The 25,405-nt window shown below is 32.5% G+C and overlaps 1 protein-coding gene and 1 pseudogene across 1 annotated transcript; one reads left to right on the top strand and one right to left on the bottom strand.

Moving 5' to 3' along the window:
* Positions 1-2,678: 2,678 nt before the first annotated feature.
* Positions 2,679-5,968, bottom strand: LOC110699456 (annotated as a pseudogene).
* A 10,214-nt stretch (positions 5,969-16,182) lies between these two features.
* Positions 16,183-18,299, top strand: LOC110699268. Its single transcript, XM_021876767.1, has 2 exons — positions 16,183-17,773; positions 18,005-18,299. Exons 1-2 carry the CDS (start codon positions 17,194-17,196, stop codon positions 18,037-18,039), a joined length of 615 nt encoding a protein of 204 aa, XP_021732459.1. The 5' UTR covers positions 16,183-17,193; the 3' UTR covers positions 18,040-18,299.
* Positions 18,300-25,405: the final 7,106 nt, after the last annotated feature.

Here is a 25,405-nt window from a genome sequence, read left to right as displayed (position 1 = left end):
TGTAGTTTTTAGTTTTTTTTTTTGGTTTTTTGTTTAAAGTCGTGTGATGTATGTCATATAAAGAATCACTAATTAGTTTGACTTATTGAAATAATAAATATTAAGAAAACTGACAACACAAATGTGAGGTGAAAACTACTTTTTTTTCTCTCTATTTTTTATTTTTTATTTTTTTTATTTTTGGTCTTTTGTTTTCAAAAAAAGAAAACTAGAAACAAAAAAAAATGATTAGAATAATAAGAAACAAGCCCCTAGGTTCTATTATTCGTAATGATTTTTTTTCTTTCCAGTTTTCTATTTGAATGAAAATAAATAAATTAAAAAAAAGAGTAAAAACAGAACATAAGAAAAAGTGGTTTTTAATTACTTTTTGGGTTTTTTTTTTTATTTTAAGGAAGGTTAAAGGGTTAGTTTACCACTCATATTTGCCCAACCTCTTGTTTTTAAAACTAGTTGTTAGCCAAGGCAATGCCTCGGGTCATCCGATGAAATATGAGATTAAAAATTAAAACATCACAATAATATCAATTAATTAAATGGTACATTAAAAATAGTTTGCAAAGAGTCACATTAACCTCTAATTAGTGATTTGGATTATCCCACAAAATTTTTAGATGTAAGTCTAAGTTTATTGGATTAACCATTGATATTTGCATCCTTTTTTGGACTCTACATTTTTTTTATATATAGTTTTTTCATATCACAATGAATAATTACGATGCACTTGTGTTACAATTAGTGATTACGGTTTTCACGGTCATATTAAGAATCAGTTTCATAAAAAATAGTTATGAAATATTGCAAAAACTAAAATGATTTTTTAATTAATAGTTATAAACAATTAAAATAGGAATCGAAAAGGCCATGAATCATGCTGAGGCATGTTATTATTAATTTTGTTAGATTTGATTAATTTTGAACAATAATGGTTCAATTTTCATGGATAATTTTGAAGGATTGGGAAGGAATACGGAGGGGTGCGCGCCCGCGTGTGTCAGTGTGTGTTATTTTTATTCTAATATAATACCTCCGTTTTATAATTCATTTAAGTTTTTTCACACGATTTAAGGATAATGGAAAGAGCATGTAATAATAACGTATTAAAAGTATGAGCATTTTATATTGAATGAATAATGACATAACTTTGGATATAGAGATATTTTATATGGAAATGGTTAAACAAAATAGATTTATTATGTCAAAATTATGTAAAATAAAAATGCTAGCTTTGGCTATAGTGAGTAATAAAAACAAACACATTATTTTGGGACACCTTAAATGAATTGTAGGAACTATATTATGGGATAGAGGGAATTTATAGCAATGGTATTTTTTTTCATGGTTAATTATTTTTTAATTCTATGAAATTTTATTTTATTTATATTTTTTAAAGCTAAAATGTTTTCTCTCATCTTAATTAAGGTTCTTATGTACTGATAGCATTAATGTAAATCGCAACTGGTTGCTTTGGGTTTTAGAAGTAATATAGATAGATAGATAAATAAATAGATATGTGACTATACATATGATTTGGTGCTATGTCATTTGTTAAAAGAAGGTGACATATGGCAGCATGATTTGTATTGCAATTGATACATGGCAACATAACATGTATTACCATTGGGTTTTAATAATACAGAATATAGATAAAGATGCTTATCAAGAAAATGATCCATACTTAGGCCTTGTTTAGTTCAACTTATTTTTACTTATTTCAGAAAAAATAAGTTCAGATCAGGAAAAATAAGTTCATATCAGATCATCGTTTTATATGCAATTTTTTATTGCTAAATATCTTTAATTTCGTAATGAGAAAAATTATGAAAATTACATATTAATAAAATACACATTATTACGAATCTAACAAGATCCCACTTGATATATTTTTTCTTTACAGATTATTGTACACTTAAGATCAAAGTTTGGTCAAATCAGACAATAAAATCAGATCAGATCAGACAGACCAGATTAGATAAGTTCAGATAAGCAAAAATAAGGTGAACTAAATAGGGCCTTAGAGTTAGTTTGCCACACTGCCACATGATTAAGTACCTGGTACCATACATAAAAATATGGACCATGCTAACGTAAATGATAAGCTAAACTCCTTTGAAGTGTTATATATTAATCATGAACTAATCATATGCCCGTTTTTCTTTTTAAGGTCCTGTTTAGTTCACCTTATTTTTGCTTATCTGAACTTATCTAATCTGGTCTGATCTGATCTGATCTTATTGTCTGATTTGACCAAACTTTGACTTTAAGTGTACGATAATCTGTGAGGAAAAAATATATCAAGTGGGATCTTGTAATTAAGATTCGTAATATTGTGTACTTTATTAATATGTAATTTTCATAATTTTTTTCATTATGAAATTAAAGATATTTAGCGATAAAAAATTACACATAAAACGATTATCTGAACTTATTTTTTCTTATCTAAAATAAGTAAAAATAAGTTGAACTAAACAAGGCCTTAGTAAAATAAAAGTCATCAATTTGCTGATATAAGTAGGATTGTAGGAGCATTAACAAATCTACACAAAGTAAAACCAAAATGTAAATAGCACAACATTTTTTTTATTGAGGAAAATAACTAGTATAACAACATAAACCTTAGGGGTAAAGGATCAAACAAAATTAACATCTGCAAAACTTAACACTTATACATAGTTCTTTTAAAAATCTTTTGGGACTACCATAGTTTTCAAAACCATATCAATATCATTAGCAATGACTATAGCATCCTTTGATATACCTTGTAGTCCCATTCTTGATAATCCGGTGTAATACAATTCATTTTTTCCTTTCCAGTGATTTGGGAAACGGTTCTTTGGAAACCCATCATCTTTTATTATGTTGTCATAATCCTACAAAAAAATACAATACCATTTTTAGGTTTTTATGCTATAAATTTGTATTAATATACCTAGTATTTCTAATAATATCTAGTTTACATACTTACATGCACTACTACGACTAATTTATTAAATAAGATAGAAACATATACTATGAAAAACAAGTAAGCCAGGGTTTCTGCATTTTTTGAAATACCTGCTGTCTCTTTGCATTTTTTTAACCACTTTTGATTTTGACTATTTGTTTTATTTTATTTAGACATACCTCCTCTATTATCATCTAACCCTCATACCATATAACAAGTCAATAATTACACATTTTCATAGTTTCTCTTACTTTTATCCACAATCTTTTTTCTTTTTTCACTTACCCCCTTTTAACATTTTCTCTCATATTATATACTTCGTATATATTTTCCACTCATCTTTTTTTCCAAATTTTCTAAATACGACATATATGTAAATAGCCAATTAGAGAAAAAAAAAACGAAGGAATACTTTCTAAAATTTTCACATTTATATGTTGGTAAACATACATACTCGGCTAAAGTGTGTAAACTAATTTGATATGTAGGGAGAGTAGCTCACAATGTTTAGCTAAACTCAGGAATGAACATTTATGATTGATGCTCATAAATTAAGTGGTTACATAAAGAGAGTACATATTAGTCACATAAATTTAATGATTAGAAATGTACATACCTTAAGCCATTCACAAGTTGTGCTTTTATATCCGGTCGCAAATATTATTGCATCAAATTCTAATTCAACTTTATCTTCGAATATTACTTTGCTCTTGTTAATACTAGCAATCCTTGGTAAAACCTATTTGCAAATAACAAGAATCAAGGTAAGAGATTAAGTCAGATAGCAAATGATATATTTTTTATACTTAGCAATATTTTCTTCACACAAAAGTATGAAAAAAACAAAGAATTTTTTTTAGTAAATTACCCCTATTAAATTCTTCTAACAATGTTGAAACAACGCAAATTATAAAGTGCATTTTTAATATTGTGAAATATGCAAGCCAAATAATGTGGACCTTACGCACATTGTTATGATAGATTGTAATGTCCTCATGGAATTCAATAAAAGATTAAGGGAGAAAACTAGTGTGTGACCCGGGCTTTGCTTCGGGGGATACTTTAAGTAATTTTTTTTATTATAGAATTGAGAGACTTGCTGATTTTTTTTATTATTAGTAATTATAATATAATGACAATAATAAATTAGTTTACATATTTTTTGCTTTTATTCTGCATTTGAATATGTATTTATATATTTGTATGGATAATAGAGCATGACTGCATGATGTATTTCTAGTTAAGATGTCATAAATAAGGTTTTCATTCATTATGGTTTGGTGTTCTAATTCAATCTATACAATATTTACAATTGAAAATTAACGATGATGAAAACTGGTTTAACAAAATCAAACAAGAATTAACCAGGAAAGAAAAGGTTGATTGGTATCCATTTTTAGTTGATGATGATGGGATAAAAATTGTTGATTGATGAAGCGGCGTATGCTAGTGTTGGTGATGTGGCATTATGCTAGTGTAAGAAGGGACACACGTGACACATAGAAATTTTTAGGAACACCTTTTAATATATAGTATAGATATAATCGATTTTTTCCTCTTTGCAAAAATAATAATACCGAAAATATCTCCAATATATAAAATAGTTGGTTACAAAGAAAAGGTATGAAATTCACCTTAATTTCCCCGGATTGAATTTTATCAATAGTTCCCACATCAATAATTGGGCTTCTTCCCTTGGTTGCCTTCAAGAAAAAAGGGCCTTCATTTGGTCGATGAATTCCGTACTTCGACAAGTTTCCATACATTAATTTGCTAGCAAAAGTGATAAGTGGGTCCACAATTGAAAAACTAAAGTATTTCAACAAGTGCATTCCTACAAAAACTATTTCTCTTGTAACCACATGAACCTGCATGAATGAAACAATAAGTTTATCCATTAATACATTACATTTTTTATTTTTTTTTATTTTCTGTGTGTGTATGTGTGGGTAAAGCAAAGTTTAATTTAAATTGTAACAAACACACAAAGTTAGTGGACAAAAAATTTGGAGCTAAGAAGTCTAACCGGATTTCTAATAACAATTGAAGTGTCAGCTCCCAAATTACATAAATCATAACTGATTTCCATCCCAGAGTTGCCACATCCAACGACCAAAACATTCTTGTCTTTAAACTCGCGACCAGACTTATATTCACTAGAGTGTAAGACATCTCCCTTAAAATCCTTTAACCCAGGAATATCAGGAATGTAACCTTTGCCATTTTCACCTGTTGCGATAACCAAAAAACTTGCCACAAAAACTATAGTCACCTTTTGTAAGGTGTTCTTGGTTTCAACTAGCCATTTTCCCGTGGCTTCATCAAAGGATGCAGATTCAACAGAGTTAAAGTATCGAGGCCTAATATCGAATTCAGAAACATATTCATCAATGTAATCTATGAAATCATCCTTACCCAAATATTTCTTGGCATGTGGTGCATGGGGCTTAAATGGTAATGAACAAAATTATTTTGCTAGATGAAGATGACATTGATCATATGTGCGTTTTTTCCAAAGAGAAGCGCAACAATCTTCTTTTTCAAGAATAATGTGGAGGATAGATTTTTTTGTTAAGCATGCCGCAATTCCAAGTCCTGCAGGGCCTGCTCCTACAACTAAAACAATAGTTTCTTCCATTTTTTTTCCCTTTTTTTTGGTTTTTGCAAAAGAGGTGAGAAAAAAGAAAGATAGAGATTGAATTTTTGTTTTGAAACTAAGAAGAAATTGGACTTTGAGCGGGTGCTTCTTTGACTCAAGGGGGACTGTAGGACTAAATAGTATGTGTGACTATCTTACCAAATCGTCTAGAGTTTATATAGAGGGTTGTGCTGTAAGATTTTTCAAAGCCCTCAAACACAATCTGATGGGATATATATGACACATAATTCCGGTAAAATTGTTAAATGTTTTTATTTTTATTTATGATGATTTTGGAACCCCTTAGAAAGAGCGCATTGACATGTGGCATAACTAATACATGACTAATTGACATCCTAAGGTTTATATCATATAATTTGACTAGAGCAAAAATAAGAAGAAATAAATAATCATTTCCTTAATTACATGTGAACATAATCTTTACATAAATGCTAATAAATTATTAAGATTTGTATTGTTTTGATTTCTTTCCTTGATAATTATATAACCTCATGACAAAAAAAATGTACATACATGTGTAAACTTTTAAGAAATCACTACTTATATTCCTTAATATTATCCCATTTGATTTTTGGCATTGTCCCTACAAAGTTTTGAACACGTGATCCCTGAAATAAAATTTAAAAACTCAACCATCAGTCCAACACTCCATCAATTGTTAATGGTTCAAACTAAAAACAACATATTCTTATGGTTATCTTCTTACAATGTTTACAACAGTAATTAGTTATACCTCCAACACATCTATAATATTTAACAATAAGAAAGTATTATAGATTTTTTTTTTTACCCTAACTTCTTATGGTAATGATATTTCTTCATCACAATTTTTAAAGATGTTTTCAAATATCATGCAATTAAAAAATCACGAAATCTAACAACGCAGGTCATTGCCTAGGATACACACTGATTATAGAGTAAAAAGTGTGCCCGTCTCTTCCACTAGAAAGATGCCATGTCATCATTGTAGGATTCAATAAAAAAAAATGTTAATATCAAGATTTGCACTTGGATCCATCAAGAAATAAACAAGGAGTTTTACCATCTTTTCTCTCCATTAAATATGCGTTTTATTTATCTTAAATTAATAATAGTTAACTTAGACAATGTGGAGATAAATACTATGCACTTTTTCATTTGTTATTTGTTAAGTTTTACTAGATAATGACTTGATTGCAAATTATTTTATACATCAAAAATTTCTACACTAAAATACATTCAAATACTTAAATAAGATCAAATGATTATTATGTATGTTAACAATTAAATTAATTAAAAAGTTGAATTACCTATTGATTACAAAATACATTATAGAACAATAATATTATTCAAAGCATCAACCTGAAACACTAGTTAAATACGTAGTAATTAAATACATTAAAACCATACATTTAAACAAATCAACATACATGATTATTCTTTTATAATTATATTGCTTTTATAGGCAAAATTTGCCTTAACATCACCAACTTTGGGTTGGGTGTAACGTTTGTCATAAACGGCTATTATAAATATCCAAAACAACACCAAATATGCCTATTTATAGGACCATCAGTATCATTTATTATGACACCCGCTCTACCCGTTAAAAGAGTTGGTGTTGTAGTGCTGCTGAGTACACCAAAGTCATAATTAATGCTAGAAATGCCAATTTCGCTATATATTGATGAAGCAAGTGTCCCACAATGGAGAAAAAACGAACTGGTTTCATTTTATAAGGTAAAGGAGTTACCCCAACTATCACCAATTAGATTTAGTATGGAACCTTAGCTCCTTTGAGCTTATAATTAAGTGGATTATTGAACTCTCCGATTAGGTTGCCAGACCCATATTTATGGACAAACTTTACATATATAATTCCAAATGAGATGAATACATATGGATTTTTTATATTTTATTTTTTAATTTTTTTTTTGGGGGGGAGGGGTTCTTCTAACGAATTACATGAAAACATGCATGTCTAAAATGAAAAGGTGTATTGGTGAAAAGGCACTAAAATCTCCCAAATTGTGTTTGCTTATTTAAATTTCATCACTTAAATAAAATATGGAAAATTCGACATGGTAGCCTTTAAAACAGTAAATCCTATTTGGTGGGGAAAAAAAAAAATTACCATAGTTTTTAGTGACCCCGTAGAATGGTAAAAATCTATTTAGTGAACTTTTTATTTCATTTAATGGCTAATCATTTCTAATTTTGGGCTCATTTTTAACCCTAATCCCCTAAATAACTAACCTACCCCCAAAATAATTACTTATCCACCCACACCCAGAACCAGTCTCTTCTCCATCCATTATTTTTCCCTTTCCCCGTTATCCTCCTAGCACCCAACCCCATTCCCCGTTATATATACATCCCCATTACCTAGGTCCAATGGACAAATCAGAGCATGCTTCAATAGAAGGGAATGCTTCGCGGTGGTTGGGGGGTTTCGAAGAGCTGTTCATGTTTTTTATGTACGGGCAACTAGGTTTAATTTCAAACAGTAAGTCTGGTTTTCAGGGGGCGGTGGCTGGTTTTGAACGTGGTGAGGGTCAACGAGGTGGCTACTTAGGTGTGGAGCTAGGTAATGATGTGGTGTAAACTAAGGAGTAGCTTAGTAATTTAATAGATTAAGGTTAAAAAGTTAGCCATAAGTCAATGGGTTAACCAATTTAAGTGAAATTAGGCCGCTACTTAGACTTAATCAATTCTAGGGAGTCATTAGAAATTATGGTAAAAAAAAAAATTCCACCAAATAAAATTTACCGTTATTAAAAACTACCATGTAGAATTTGCCATTATTTATTGTGAAAAAAGACACTCAGAATTATGTTATGCTTAATTAATTAATTATACACCCAAATCTCATTGAATCTGATTTGGCAATAGCACACACATTATATACATTCTAAAACTGGTATAAAAATTAACACCTCTTTGATACATGTTATTATTAAAATGATATCATCTAAATTCAACTTAATACCAACGAGTGTTATCAGAGTGTTAAGAGACTCAAACTATTAAATACAGAGAAATTCCTGAGATATCACTACTAATAAGAACCCTAACACATTCTATTCCTATAAGAATGACGTATTTTGTAGGACTGGATCTTGCTTTGTAACAAAGTCTCAATTTCTATTGGATTTACAATTCGTTGAGATCTTATTCCATCTTCATACCTATATATGAAATTTTGTCGTCATTCTCAAACTAATTTAAGCATATTGTTACGCATCATATTCTATGTATAGTTTATATCTCCTTATCCCCAAACCACTCAAATTCGCGTTGATTTTAGTATTCAAATCCATGTATAATTACACACCTGATAAAACATTTTCATCTCCGCCACCATTATCATGCTTGGATTAGAGTTTCCTGATTAAATTTTCACTAGCTTGTTAAGAGCAATGCAACATAGAGATGCGCGATAATTTTTAACTTGAGTTTAACATAACCATTTCGTGTGAAAATTATTGATCACTCGGCCATATAACAACGTTCAAACAACCAAGCATTAACGTGATATGGATTGTCTTCATTCCTTCCATAATCTTGCATAGTTATAGTTGCATGACCTTCTTGAGGAACTTATAATCTATCATGGAGGACAAAATTGCAGAAAACTAATCATTGCATACGTATTATTACTCCCCCCATCCCTTTTTTTTACGTGGTTCGGTCAAATTAGACCTACATTAACAGGTGGGGGATTTAAGTGCTTCTTCACTATGATGGAGAAAAATGAGAGAATATACAAGGAGTCTTCAATTTAATGGCTCAAAAGATGTGATCTAATTGATCACCTAAAGATTCCTTTTATAACACAAGAAAATAAACTCTTATAAAACCCTAAATTGTTCTCCAAGTATACACAAAATAGCCGTCATAAAAGAAATATAGTTTTAAGAAACATTCCATAATCACAAGCTTAAACTAGACTTAAAAAAAAGCTAAGGTCTCACCCAACTAGGCACTTCCGTGCTCCTTCCAAAAAGTCGAGGTAGAGACTCAAAATCCATAATTTTCGACCAGGCACGGGCATACCATATCGTCGGCAAATTCCAGCTTCATCAATTCTTCGAAAAACGGTCTTAACTTATTTTTTTTTCTTATTAGAATTGCTCGTATGACCTATAGTTGGAAAGCCCTTGAAACAAGTTATCACCTCCAACTTGAATCACGTCAAAATCACTTATATATAGTTTGAGAGATATATACATTCAAAATCAGTCCTAATAGATTTCAAGTCACAAATTAAAATAATTTAAGTTCAATAAAATTAATTTAAGTTTATCAAAAATAAGGTGAAGTAAACTTGGCCTTAGTTAGGTGATATATATATATATATATATATATATATATATATATATATATATATATATATATATATATATATATAGTTTGGTGCTCCGTGCGATGCTCAGGTTGTTTATTGAATTTTAAGATAAACTTTTTATTTATGTACCAAACTTTAAAATATTTCATTGATACAAAATTAGTTAGGAATTGAAGTGATTTTGTGACGATATAATTATGCTATAGGCATGTGATGACTAATAATAATATTGGTGGAAATGTTTGATTTAAAAAATTATTAAAAAAATAGCAAAGTAAGCTTGAAATATTATAAATTTCTAAAAATTAGCCAAAAATATAGTAAACGAAAACATTGTTATAAGCCCGTTGGGTTGACCCCGAACCCGAAACTTTGGGCTAGTGTAAACATTTCTTGACCCGTGAGCTGAAATGACTCGACCTGAAATGACCCGTAACCCGACCTGATTGACAATTCTACATAAAGTAATAAAATCAATTTAGATTGTGAAGTATTTTATTTCAATCGATTAGGATATATTATAAATGAATGTTGTACGTTTTGAATTACTTCCTTCGCTCCAAAAAAATTATGAAATAAAAATAAATTTATATGGTAAATTATATAATTGTTATCCACATGGCGCAACAGTTGGTGAAAAGTTGAAACGTCATGTCAATGTCTCGTGATCTGGCTAAACTTATAATTTATTTTGTACCTGTGAAATATAGGTATTTTATCGGAAATAAAACTCTAAACCAATAATTTTATCCTATAAATCTGTCAAAATTTTGTTGAAAATAAAACTCTAAACTAATTTTTTTTTATCCTATAAAATCTATCTTAGTTTTTATCCTATTAAAAAAATACATCTTTTTCATTTATAAAAATATATCCAAATAAATTCTAAGTGTCATACTAATATTTAATTGTTGCCTATGTCGCTGTTTTATGACTTGGCTAAAAGTTTAGCTTATATATATATATATACACACACCGAAATATCAACCTATAATAATTTTATCTTATAAAAAATTGAAAATATCAATGATTTAAGTTGAATGTAAAAGTATATCGAGTTACAAATGTTACAATAATAAAAGAACAGATGATGATTTACGTACAATTCTACTTCTAATCTAATCAAACGCAAAAGTAGCAATCACATACCCCAAACTAAGGCATTTGTCACTTGGTCAAGAAAGAAAGATGCCAAAATTTTCATCAATCCCGTCAAAGACTCAAATAGCCAATTCAAAGTTGTTCTTGTTAGAAACTAAATGCCCCCAAATTTTCGTGTTCTATCTATTGTCATGAAAACATACATCACTACACCCTACCCTTAATATATGGGAGCGGTCATGCTTTTCAATTTGTTTCTTCACAATGTAAATACAGGTATTATTATTGCATGCAATTCTCCTGGTTTTAATTTACTCTTTTTGATTCGTCTAAAATATTAATATATAGGAAAATTGGTTTAAAATAATACTAACTATCATCGGTGTGTGCATAATAATATAAACTTTACAATTTGCTATTAGCAGTACCACCTTTTGTACTATATGTGCAAAATAGTGCATTGGTCATCGGAAAAGTATCGCAAGAAATAGTTCGTCTATATTTATTATTATTGTTTATTTTTGTTATTAATTTTCTATTTTCTTTTCAAAATACATATTATGTAAACAATTTCCTTTACAGTACAATCCAAATTAATAATACCTCACCCCTTTGTTAGACCTTTTTTTTTTTTGAATTATCAATATGTATTTATATATTTTTTTTTCAAAATACCTGTAGTAATTTTTACTACCAAGGGTATTTAAATGCATTATTATTTTGATATAATTAGTTTTAAATTTTTTAAAAAAATCAAAAAAATTTCCCACATTATTTTGGTTGGTGAATTTAGGGATTGAGTTTTTGAAACTAATTATATCAATATAATAATGCATTTAAATACCCTATATACAATTGTGTGATAGTAGAAATTGCTACTGGTATGTTGAAAAAAAAATGTTTAAACACATATTGACAATTCGAAAAAAAAAAAAAGCCTTACAAAGGGGAAGGGAATTGTTAACATAATATGTATTTTGAAAAGAAAACATAAAATTAATTAAAAATAAAATAAAATAAAAATAAATATAGATAGAATATTCCTCGAAATATTTTTTCGGTGACCGGCGTACTATTTTGCACATATAGTACAAAAGGTGGTATCGTTAATAGCAAATAGTTGAGTTCGTATTATTTTGCACATACCATTGATAGTTGGTATTATTTTAAGCCAATTTTCCTAATATATATATGTGCTCAAACTTTTAGACAAAAAGTAAACCACCTTAAATTTTATTATATTCAAAGGAAGAAAAGTGTGATTGTTCGAATTTAATTGCATGCACATAATAATATACATCATATCTAAGTGAAGAACATGACTATTATTAGGCTGTTACTACTTACTAATGACAAATGAGATTATTTTCCTTTCTACTTTATTTTATCTTTATTTTAATTAATGTCCAAATTTGCATGCATTGTTCAAACTTATCTCTTTTGAATTTTGTTCAAGGCAGTTTTTTTCTAAAAGTTTTCAACACATGCATCTATTTTCAGAAACTATATAAAATTCTAATAAGTAAGTTACATACATTTGACACCTATTTTTCTACATATGATACATACATCAGATGTAAGATATATATATATATATATATATATATATATATATATATATATATATATATATATATATATATATATATATATATATATATATATATATATATATATGACTACAGTTAGTTTGTTACTGATAAGTTTATTATTTATACACTCTTTTCCATAGTACTCCGTAATATTTATTTATAGTTCGTTGTGATTAAGTTGCCAAGTCAACTTTTTTAGTACCATTCAAGAATTTGAGACAACTTATCTAAAGACACTACTCTCCTCCACCTCAAGGTGTCTAGGGACATGCACATATACAAATGCATGTATGATGAAAACTCTCAGGTTATAAATTAGATTCTAATAGGTAAAAAAAAAAGGTATAAAAGGCCGTTCAAATTAACTAAATGCAAACGTTGACGATACATATTAACTTAAGTGTTTGTTTGATTGATATGTGAAATCACACAAAATAGAGCTTCAAATCTTGAAATATTGTAATGTTGTTTGATTGACAAAAAACGTAATAGGTTACACTTCCTATAGGAAGTCTTATGGTCAACTAAAGTTGATGTATATTTGACCGGCATAAATTGATCCCAATTCACAATGATGAAACTTCTTCGGTCAAAATAGGCGTTATAAAAGCCATTTAGCACAAAACTTATAGAGATCAAATAAATCAAACACTTGTCTAACATGTATATAGACCATATAATAGGCGCCATTCAATATAATTATCATATGTGTCAACTACACCATCTTCTTACAAATTAACAAGTAGTAAAATCAAAATAATTTTTTATTCATCTAGGAAATCTTGAACCCATGATCTCGGGTTTAAGAAGTTGGAACTTAACCGTTGTAACTTATAAGACTTGTAAGTTGTAACCACTATTCTATTTGCTTGAAATAGAATTGTCTAAAGCATAACAAATTTCATTTCTTTGTTACGTTCCATATAATTGGGCACAATATTTTCTAGGTTTTGTAGTTGTCTATAGTTTATACATGTTATTTGCTCCATGTTTATAGTTGTACTATATAGATTTTTGACATTATCAGATCACTTTTGTCCATCATTGGTACTTATATTTAATGAAAAATATAGTCTTCTTACTGATCATGTTAATTTATTTTTGCCTAATGGACATTATTGTTAACAAGATCACAATATGTTAATTCTGTCTTTGGTTGATGTACATTATTGTCAAGCGTACATTATTATCAATCATAAAACTCCAAATGTTTCAGATTAAAAAAAAAAAAAAAAAAAAAAAAAAAAGAAGGCCCAAAGTGTGGCCCATACTAGTATTCAAGTATCTGACCAAGAAAATGCATTACTTCCTCTGTCCATATTTTATTGCCCCATTTGACTATATACGGTCTCCAAAACGCGTCTTAAAATGTCTATATCTTTATATCCATACACGTGAAAATTATAAAAACGTGATATTAATAAAATATACAACGAGACGAATCTAACAAGACCACTCATGAATATATTATCGTTTATAGATTAACGGTAATTTATGGTCAAAATTTTCAAAGTTTGACCCAAAAAATAGTAATGAGGCAAAAATAAAGGGGCGGAGGGTAACTAAGAAATGAGTGTCTAGACATGATTTTCTTTAAAAAAATATTATTAGTGAGAGTTGAGCAAATTCTCCCCTAATAAATCTCAAGCTAGCAATACAATTCATGGACTACAATGAACCATTGATCTTCACTCCCATAAATAAGATTATGTTCTCTTCAATTTACTTTCACATAATTTGGATATACTCTAAGTCCAAAAAAATTAAGTTCTTATCAGGCTAGACATATACTCATACCATAAATATAAGATCAGATGATTTTATATAAGTTTAGATTAGTCGAAATAAGTTGATATAAACTAACACATCCTAAATACAAAATGAACCATTATATTTTGTCTGCCAATGGTGCAATTAGCTAGTAATTTAAAGAATTGATTCCATATTTTTTTTACTTTAAACAGATATTTGTACTAATTTCTTGAACCTTTGAAGTGAAAATTTTTCACAGATGTTGACTTAATAACTTTATTCAATTCATAATTCGAGATGTTTGTAATACATAGTATGACTGTATGAGAGGCCCACTTCAAACAACCGTAACATACCAGCCAAAAGGCCCAAACTTTTCCAACATTCCGTGTTATTAGGCCCAAAGTTAACTTTTAAGTTGTACGACAGTACGAGTATCAGCTTCAGCTTACAGTCTGTAAGCCAATAGCCAACTACGAAGTAGTTTTCAATATAGATTTTTTTTTTTTAAGGCAAGATGAAGGACCATACTGAACTGACTCCAAGTAAATGTAATTTGTGGGATTCGAATTTATGATCTAAAAGTCAAAAGGTGAGTTTTCCACCAACTCCACCAAGATTTGTTTGGTTAGGTGAGATCTTATTAGATTTATATAAATATATACTTGTATTTTTCAAAAATTTAAACTTTTTCTAATTGTCACTTATATGTAACGTATGAAATTAATAATCTAATATTTGTATTGAAAACTATACAAAAGCCAACTGAGTCGAGTTTAGATGACACTAATTTTAGTTTAATTTCCCTAATCAATAAATATACTTTAACTGAGATCAGAAGTCAAAACTCGTCCTTAATACGTGAAAGCAACAAATGTATGAAACCGGAGACTCAAATATAAAGAGTATGGCCTATACCCCTATACGTATTTATTATGTAGTACTAGTTTGTTGGGAAATACTATCTGTTTGAGTCTCACAATTGAACATAACATCGTTAATTAACCAAAACAGTCAAGTTGTTGGTTAATTTGGTACACTCCATTCAAGTAGAAAGGCAATATGACAAATATTGACAATGACAACATTATGCATTACTTCAAAAACTCGTTTGATTATAAAGCCACCTATTCCCATTAACTCGATGAAAATGTGAATTTGGTCTGATCATTTTGACTTTGAAGATCCAAAATTAAAGAGGAATTAAGGGATGAAAATGGCGGCTTTGTTACCTTAATTGGCTAAGGTTAGTTGTTAGCCTAGGTCAGCAATTTAAGATTATTTTTTCATTATTGATTCTTTTCTTCTAGAAGTTCCTTATTATTTAATAATTATAATTATTATAATTATTAGTATTATTAGTATTATTATTATTGTTATGGCTATCTTATTTTGTAACAGGTGGCATATTTTGACAAAAGCAGTGACATAATTGTTTGGTTGATTATACAAGTATAATATACAGTATATAGTATAATTATTATGTTAGCATTATTATTAGATAATATCAAAGCATAAAATATTTATATTTCATGCATGATGTTTATGATGACCATAACAATACACTTCATGCATTTCAATCATCCTTTGAGTGTATTGTCACCCCTTCTTAGAAAAATTGCCACATTATATAAACTCTTCTCATAAAAATATACTACATATAATAATTTTATAAAAATTATCTTTGTCAAATAATTGGGTTATTAGTTCATTTTGTTGATCAGTCACTCAAAACTCAATTTAATAAATATAAACCATCACTACCTATGTATAACAAATGATAAATTTAGTTGATCACGTATAATTGTATTTAATATATAGTTTGACACGGAGTGATAGATATTATAGTATGATAATATTAATTTGTCACAAATTAGGATAATATTTGTAGATATTATGTATCCTTATCGTACGAGATTTACGATAATTGTAACACTATGGTACACACTTTAGATTGAGGAGTTTTCCCGAAATCTATCGTGATATCACAGCTTAGGCTTTAGATCTCAATTTTTTATTTTTCCAATTTTATTGGTTTTTTTTTGTTTTTATTGGAACCTTGCCTTCATCAAGCTTCCGCGCCTTTTTCTTTTTGTTCTCTGTTTTCTCGCTGATTGCGGTATACCATAATTTCTTTTTATTTTTTGTTCACTGCTATATTGAATTGTCATGGCCAAAGACGATGACCCCACTCCTCCATCACCTGCGCCACCATTCACGTCGGGGTTTCACCCCGCTTTGACAGTAAACAATATAAAAAATGCAATTCCTCTTCTGCTTGATTATGAGAAGGTTAAATATTATAATTGGGTTGAGCTTTTTGAGAACCATGCTTGTGCCTAAAATGTGTTAGATCACATTGACTCCACCGTTTCCCGTTCTTCAGATGTCTTGGACTCTTTGTGGGAGCGTCTTGATGCAATTGTCAAGCAGTGGATATACGGCACCATCTCCACCGACCTCCTTGAAACGATTTTGTCTCGAAAATCAACTGCTTAAGAAATTTGGGATCGTATTAAAGAAATTTTTCAAGATAACAAGAACACTAGGGCCGTTTATCTTAAAAATCAATTCAACTTGCTTTATCTTAGCAATTTTCCTAGTGTTACTGCATATTGTAAACAGCTCAAGAGCATATCCGATCAATTAGCCAATATTGATCAACCCGTTTCGGAGCAACAGATGATAATCCGTCTAGTGTCTGGTCTCACCAACACCGATTTCGATATGGTGGCGACAATGATTCAACAAACCGATCCCTTGCCCACTTTCAACACTGCCAGGTCTCGACTTCTTCTCGAAGAATCTCGTCGAGCCAATGATCAAGGTCAATCGCAGCAGTCTCTTTTATTACCCATCAAGATTCAGCCTCCTCTCAAGGTTATGGTCAAACGCAGCAACCCCCTTCCAATGGTGGTTATGCCTCAGGTGGCCGTGGCTCAAGCAGCAGCCGTGGGGGACGTCCAGGTGGCAAGGGAGGTGGAAAAGGACGTGGCAGAGGTCGAGGCAACAACTCGACAAATCAAGCAAACATTTCCCAGCAGCAACAACAAGGCTCATCCCAACAGCCTCTAACAATCTTAGTGGGCCAACCCACCTGTGTGGCCCAATCAGCCCCCTCAGCAGTGGGCTCCTCAACAGTGGCGTGGATATTGGGCCATACCCCCCTGCCCATACCCTACGCCCAGGACCAATTGGGCAGCCCAGGTCGGTTGCATCTCCAAACCAGACCACTCGTAGCCCACCTCAGCAGGCCTACGTGGCTAGGCCGCCTCAATACGGGCTACTATATAGTCCTACTGAATTGGGCTCTGCTTATTCGTCCATGACTCTTGCAAACACGGACAACGAATGGTATATGTACTCAGGTGCCACCTCGCACATGGCTCATAACTCAGGTACTATCATGCCTCTATTTAATTTGAGCACTAATAATAATATTTTAGTAGGTAATGGTCACCGCATTCCAATAACGGGTTATGGTCACACTACTCTCCCTAACAATAAATTAGCACTACGTGATGTTTTATTAGCCCCTCAAATCATAAAAAAACTTAATTTCAGTTCGTAATTTTACCTCTGATAATCTAGTTTCCATTGAATTTGACCTTTATGGTTTTTCTGTGAAGGACCTTCGGACGGGGAGGATAATCATGAGATGTAAGAGTTCGGGAGACATTTACCCAGTCACCACCAACACTCCACCATCCTCATGTCTTGCATCAACACTCATGGTTACTTCTCCAACTACTTGGCATAGTCGTTTGGGACACCCCGCTGCTAGTTCTTTAAATTTTCTTAGGAGAAAAAATTACATTGATATTAATAAGGAGCATGACTCCAATTTCACAAAAGGCTTGCCACGAGACTTATATTTGGATTTTAGATCCAGTCTTAGCGTACGACCTCCTCCCGCTATGACTGTGGGGGTGTGACAAATATTATCATACTATAATATCTATCACACCTCTGAGTCATAGTGGGAGGAGGTCGTACGCTAAGACTGGATCTAAAATCCAAAAATAAATCTCGTGGCAAGCCTTTTGTGAAAATGTCCGCAAATTGATATTTAGAAGGAACATGTAGAACCCGAACTTGACCCAAAGCAACCTTTTCTCGAACAAGATGAATATCCATCTCCACATGTTTGGTGCGTTGGTGTTGTACCGGGTTGCCAGAAAGGTAGACAACACTGACATTATCACAATAAACAATATTAGCCTGTCGAAGAGAGCAATGTAACTCAAGTAAAAGATTACGGAGCCAACATGCCTCAGAGACCCATTTGCGATGCCTCGATATTCTGCTTTTGCACTCGATTTAGATAAAGTATGCTGGCGCTTAGTTGACTGAGAAATGAGGTTGTCCCCAAGAAAGCAACAATAACCCGATGTTGAATGACGGGTATCGGGACAACCTCCACAATCAGCGTCAGTGTAAGTAATCAACGATGAGAAGCAGATGGATATAAATGCAAGCCATGATCAATGGTACCCTAAACATAACGCAGAATGCGTTTCAATGCATCATAATGAGATTCCTAGGGATCATGCATAAAAAGACACATCTATGGTACCACATAGGCAATATCTGGCCTGAAAGTAAGATACTGAAGAGCACCGGCTAAACTATGATACAAAGTAGGATCCTGAATAGGCTTGCCACGAGACTAGGATAATTGTAGATATTAGGATAGTATTTGTAGATATTTTGTATCCTTATCGTATGAGGTTTACGATAATTGTATTGATCAATGGTACACACTCCAAATTGAGGAGTTTTTCCGAAATCTATCACAGAGTATAGACTGTTATTAGGAGATAGATAGAAATTATAATAATTAATCATATAAACTATGTGTATGAAGTATAACATGTTTACTTATTATAAGTCAAACTTATTGTCAAAATATTTCATGTCGACAATATGATATAATGACAAAGCAATACGATCCATGTTGTTTAAGATTTTCCAAGTATCTTTACAAGTAAGAACACTTATGTAGTATCTTAGCTCCAATCCGAGCTGCAAGTTGTATACTAGTTTAATTTGTTTGCGAAGAGAAGACAACCTAGCAAGCAATACTTCAGTGAAGTTATCGGCCCACAATTGATTCTTTTTTTCAATTCCCTTGTTTGTGGTCCTTGTGGATCATTTTAATGATGTATTAGGGTGTGGGGATATATTATGGCCTGGCATTATACACCGGAGTATATACCATATAATGAATTAATGATACAAAATTGTACGTTAAAAGGCCCCACGCACAATTTTTACCCATTTGCTCATTATTATTACATTTTTTTTTTTTTGTGCGAATGAGCCACAAAGTCGGGGATGAGAATCGATTCCAGGATCACCTGTAATCTAGAAGAAAGCTCTAACCAACTAAGCTAACCCATTTGCTCATTATAATCGACATTGAATTGGACACTAACACAAAGGTAGAATGTTTTGTGAACGTAGTTGAAATTCCGTTTGACTTTATTTATCAACACTAATCAACCAAGACTTTATTTATCAATACTAATCAACCAAGATGTGCTAGTGCGAGGTGAGTGGAGCTCAAATGTATAGCAATAGAGTAGCATATATATATATACTAAAACTGCTAAACTATAAAATTACAAAGTATGCTTCGAGACACTAAAAATTAAAAGCGGAAAATTGATAAAAAGGGAAAATGTATGTATGTTGTATTCAATACATCGATATATCAATTGTATCATTAACTTTGTGATCCTACTTATTCCTATAACATCATCGTAGGTAAGTAGGCCAAAATCTTATGAATCTAACAAAATAAAGCAACACATGGAAATGGAGATGCGTTGAATGAGGTGCAACATGAGTAAAACGGCGTGTTGTCTAGCATGGGCTGCTATATATGCTTTGACCTCCTTTTTTTTTTTTTTTGAACCGTTAATCACTTTATTGGCATCAAAATATAGTAATTGATGGAGATATCAGTTCCTAGATAACATAAATACATATAGACAATAGACATATAGTAGTATATCTGTATATGGTAGGAATCAGGAAGCCGAGGCAATTCTCATGTTGTATTCGGTTGTTTTACTTTATGTATCTACTCTAGGCTTTCTTTTGATATAGTATATCCGAATGAGCTTTTGATATAGTATATCCGAATGAGCAAAACTCAAGGAAATTGTTCGGCTCACAATAAGAGTAGAAATGATATGCCACATGTAGGGGTGGTTATTAGGTAGGGCTATCCAATGGCAAAAGGGTTGGGCCTAATACTAAGGGTTTTGACTCTTTAATTTTTTAACGGACAGACCTTTTATAGGGTCTTATTTTGTAGGGCTTTTATAGGGTTTCAATTGGGGCCCAATAATTTAAGAATTAAAATAAAAAGTCCAATAATAATGGCTAAGGGTTAGCCCTTACTTCCAATTTTTCTCTCTTCTCCTTTGTTCTTCCGCCCACCTTTTTCTCTCCTCCATCTCTCCTCCATTGAAGCGCACTCAGAGTTCTCCATTGAAGCCGCTTCTCAGAGTTCTCCATTGAAGCGCACTCAGAGTTCTCCATTGAAGCCGCTTCTCAGAGTTCTCCATTGAAGCGCGCTCAGAGTTCTCCATTGAAGCCGCTTCTCAGAGTGTTCCATTGAAGCGCACTCAGAGTTCTCCATTGAAGCGCGCTCAGAGTTCTCCATTGAAGCCGCTTCTCAGAGTTCTCCATTGAAGTGCACTCAGAGTTCTCCATTGAAGCGCACTCGGAGTTAGTGAATACAAATTACGACAAATACGGCAATATCGCCACCAAATTACACCATTCTCGATCATTGCAGAGAAAATAATACGATTAATTTATGAATCTGGATATATATAGGGTTCGAGTTTTAGGAGGAAATAACTTGGGGAAAATTTGACGAGTGAGAAATCGAGGTAAGAGGATTTATTAACAAGTGAGATTGGATCATTGTTAGTGTCGTTAATTCCTCGGTTTTTCTTCAAGCTTGCATTGTTTTTCATTTTTAAGTGGTTGATGAAATTAAGAATGTCCAGAAATAAGAAGAAGATGGAGGACATTGACAAAAAATAAAGGAAAACAATAATTGTAAAAAAATAAAAAATAAAAAAAATATTAAATTTGAGTAAAGGTCCGTTAATGGCCCGTTTCACTTTTACCTTGACCCTGACCCGCTAAATATTCATCATGACCCGCAACCAACCCGCCTCGCTAATGACGCGCACTGACCCGCCCAATAACCATCCCTAGCCAGTAGCCACATGTATATATGAAAAAAGTGGATTTGCTGAATTCTGGACCCCCCTCCGATTCTTCCCAGGACTATAGAGATGATACAATTGGAATTTCTGCCAGTATCAATAGATTCCATAAGTTAGTCCAATGCCGTCAAAATTGTCAAAGCCAGACGAAGGGAACGTCAAATTCAGATGGATATCCACTGGGAATTAGAAGAAGCGCCAGAAAAAGGAAGATCAATCAATCTATCCTTGGTGCCGAGGAACTACATTTTATTCGACCTTACAACGGGAAGGGAGAGGGAGTATCTGAGAAGCATGGCAGAAGAAGAGGTCGAGCCCTTTCCACGCCCCCAACCATTCGTGATTTGTCTATCTTATACTGGAACCCTAGAAGGATAGCTAGACCCTCATTCAAAAGAAACATTAGGCTTCTTATTCAGCAGCACCAACCCCTTATGCTGGTAATTTCTTAAAACAGAGTCAGTAAATCGGGTACTGAGAAAATTGTGAGTAAGCTTCCTTATGATGAATGGATGATGGTGGAACCAGTGGGCCTCTTGGGAGGGTTCTGTGGCGTTCGAACTTTATGAGCTTCGAACCCATTAGAACCTCAAACCAGGGGATTCATGAAATTATTCAGGTACTTTCTTCTCGAAAAACTTTTATGCTTTCCAATATTTATGCTAATCCCAAAGTTAGTTTTAGGAAAAACCTTTGGTCTGAACTTGAAAATTTGAGCTCCATCATGAATTTACCATGGATTGTTCTTGGCGATTTTAATGAAGTGTGTTTTCCTCATGAAAAATTTAGGGGTCGCCCATTAAGCTTCATAGGGCTAATGCTTTGTTAAATTGTATGCATGTCTGTGGTCTAACTGATTTAGGCTACTGCGGTCAGATATTTACTTTGACCAATAAAAGAAAAATTGGTCCTATCTTCAAGAGATTGGATAAAGCTTGGGTTTCAATGGAGTGGGTGAGCCTTTTCTCTTCTACTTTTTTAAGAGTTCTCCCCAAACTTACTTCTGATCACTGTCCCATCTTGCTAAATTTTTCTGATAAAAATGGATTCCAAGGCCCTAAACCTTTTCTCTTTGAACCAATGTGGTGTCTTGATCCCAGTTTTTGTAATATCTTCTCGTCGGAATGGTGTTCTTCTAGTAATCCTTTCCTTGAAAAATTAAATAATTTGTCACCCTGTTTTGGAGAACTGGAATTAAAATAACGTTTTTGGCAATATTTTTAAGAAAAAAAGCTTGCTTACTTGCTTGGATTGAAGGGATTGATAGCTTCTCAAATTTTCTTTTTGAGTTAGAAAATGAGCTACAGGAATAACTTTTAGATGTTTTACATCAAGAGGAACTTTTCTGGATGATGAAATCAAGAGACAATTGGATCTTAGAAGGGGATAAGACTACTTCATATTTTCATAATTATGCTCTCATTAATAGAAAGAGGAATAGAATTATTTCTTTTACTTTAGAGGTTGGTGAGGAAATCTCAAATCCCTCCCACTTGAGTCAACACATCAGGAATTATTTTTCAAATCTGTTCTCTTCATCGTTCATCTCCCCCCTGTTGTCTCCTCCCTCCCTATTCCTCTAACCACGAGTTCTAGCTCCATATCTCTTATTCATCCTCCTGATGTTACTGAAATTTAGGGTGTTAAATTATTTCAAAAATGGGATCCTTTAACGCTCCTGGGCCGGATGTCTATCATCCTTTCTTTTACAAGAAATATTGGGAAATCATTAAGTCTGACTTATCCCTTTACATCAGAGATATCTTTTCAAAAAGAGAAATTCCTAAAGAGATAAATAAGACTTACATTGCTATCATTCCTAAGTCTTTGCAGCACGTTCTACAAAATTGTTACCAAAATCATTGCAAATAGACTAAGAGTCTTTCTAACTCATAGAATTTCCCCTAATCAAAATAGCTTTCTTCCAGGTAGAGGTACGGAGACTAATGTCATTGTGGTAATTGAAATTTTGCATTCCATGGAAGTAGGAAAGATAAGAGAGGTTGGTTCATCTTGAAGCTTGACCTAGAAAAAGCGTATAATAAGCTAGAGTGGAGCTTTGTGAGAAGCTCTCTTTGTTCTTTCGGTCTAGATCTTGAGTCCACTGATATGATTATGTCTTGCATTTCCTCTGTGTCTTCCTCCGTTTTGGTGAATGGCATCCCTTCTTCGGTCATTACCCCCTCCCGGGGGATAAGGCAAGGAGACCCTCTCTCCCCTTACCTCTTTATTATTTGCATGGAATTTCTATCCCAAATGATTCATAAGGCTATAGGAGATAAAGTCTGGACCCCCTTTCGGGTGGGTAGGAGAGTGGTCCCTATTTCTCACCTCTTATTCGCAGATGACATTTTACTTTTTGGTGAAACCATCCTGGAAAATATCCTTTCTCTAAAAGATATCTTGAGCCAATTTTGTGATGTGTCTGGGCAAACGGTGAGTACAAACAAGAGTAAGGTCCTTTTTTCCAGAAATACTTCCCCTGATGACAGAATTTTTTTTGCAACTCTTTGGGTTTTAAGGAAACGGATGACCTGAGTCCCTATCTTGGCTTCCCACTTTCAAGTTCCAGACTTTCCAAAGCTAGAGTCTTGGAAGTCCTCTCAGTTCATTTCTCAGAAAACTAGAGTCTTGGAAGTCCTCTCTGTTAACTAGGGCTGGTAGGTTATGTCTTATCTCTTCCACTCTTAATACCCTCCCTAACTATTACAGGTAATACCTTTTACTGCCCGAATCCCTCTTAAATCATTTGAACAGTGCCATGGCTAAGTTTCTTTGGGGTAAAGGTGACAATCAGAGAGGTATTCATTTAGTGGGTTGGGATAAGGTAGCAAAACCTAAGGATAAAGTGGGGCTGGGTTTAAGATGTGCTAAGGCTCTTAACAAAGTGCACATGCTCAAGCTTTGGTGGAGAATGCTGAATCAGGAGGACAACCTAGCTGTTAGAGTTCTCAAAGATAAATATTCTAAACCCAACAACTTCTTTAGGTCCTTCTCTTATGGTTCTCATCTTTGGAAGAGTATGGATAAGGTTTGGGATCTTTTTAAGAGTCATATCTAGTGGGGAGTTGGGGATAGGGTAGATATTTTTCTTTGGAATGATAAATGGAGTGGGAGTAACACCATTAGAAGTATGATTCAAGGTCCTTTACAGAGAGGAGAGGGGGATATTATGGTTGATCAATGTATTGTTGATTCAAAGTGGGAGTTCTCCAATCTGTCCTTTGTTCTTTCTGATAATATTCTCAATCAGTGTTTGAGTATCCCTATCCCGATTCTTGAGCATGATTGTCATGATTTTATCTTCTCAGATTTTACTTCAAAAGCCAAATTTGATTTTAAAAAGGCAATGTCTTTATTTGAGGATGAATATGATTTGAATAGGGACTTAGGCTGGATCTGGAAAATTAACACAGCTCCAAAAATAAAATTTTTATCTGGTTATGCTTTCTGGACAGATTACCTCATAAGGTTACTCTTGCAAGAAAAAACATCATTCCCTCTGATAAGTGTGCTTGCTGTCCAAACTCCCTTGAGACCTCAATTCATATTCTCAGGGAATGCACACAAGAGAAAGAAATCTGGGATCTATGTTTAGTTTCCTCTGATTTTTTCTCTCCTAATATCCAAGATTGGCTGGTCACCAACCTCACCCTCAAACCCCCTTCTACCTCAAACAACATTGCTCATCCCTGGCAAACCCTCTTCTCCTTTGTTATTTGGAAACTTTGGCTTAGGAGAAATGAGGGAACTTTATGTCAATCTCAACAACCCATT

Source organism: Chenopodium quinoa, unplaced genomic scaffold, assembly GCF_001683475.1.
Source record: "Chenopodium quinoa cultivar QQ74 unplaced genomic scaffold, ASM168347v1, whole genome shotgun sequence".
NCBI lineage: Eukaryota > Viridiplantae > Streptophyta > Magnoliopsida > Caryophyllales > Amaranthaceae > Chenopodium > Chenopodium quinoa.
This window is presented reverse-complemented; position numbering and strand designations above follow the sequence as displayed.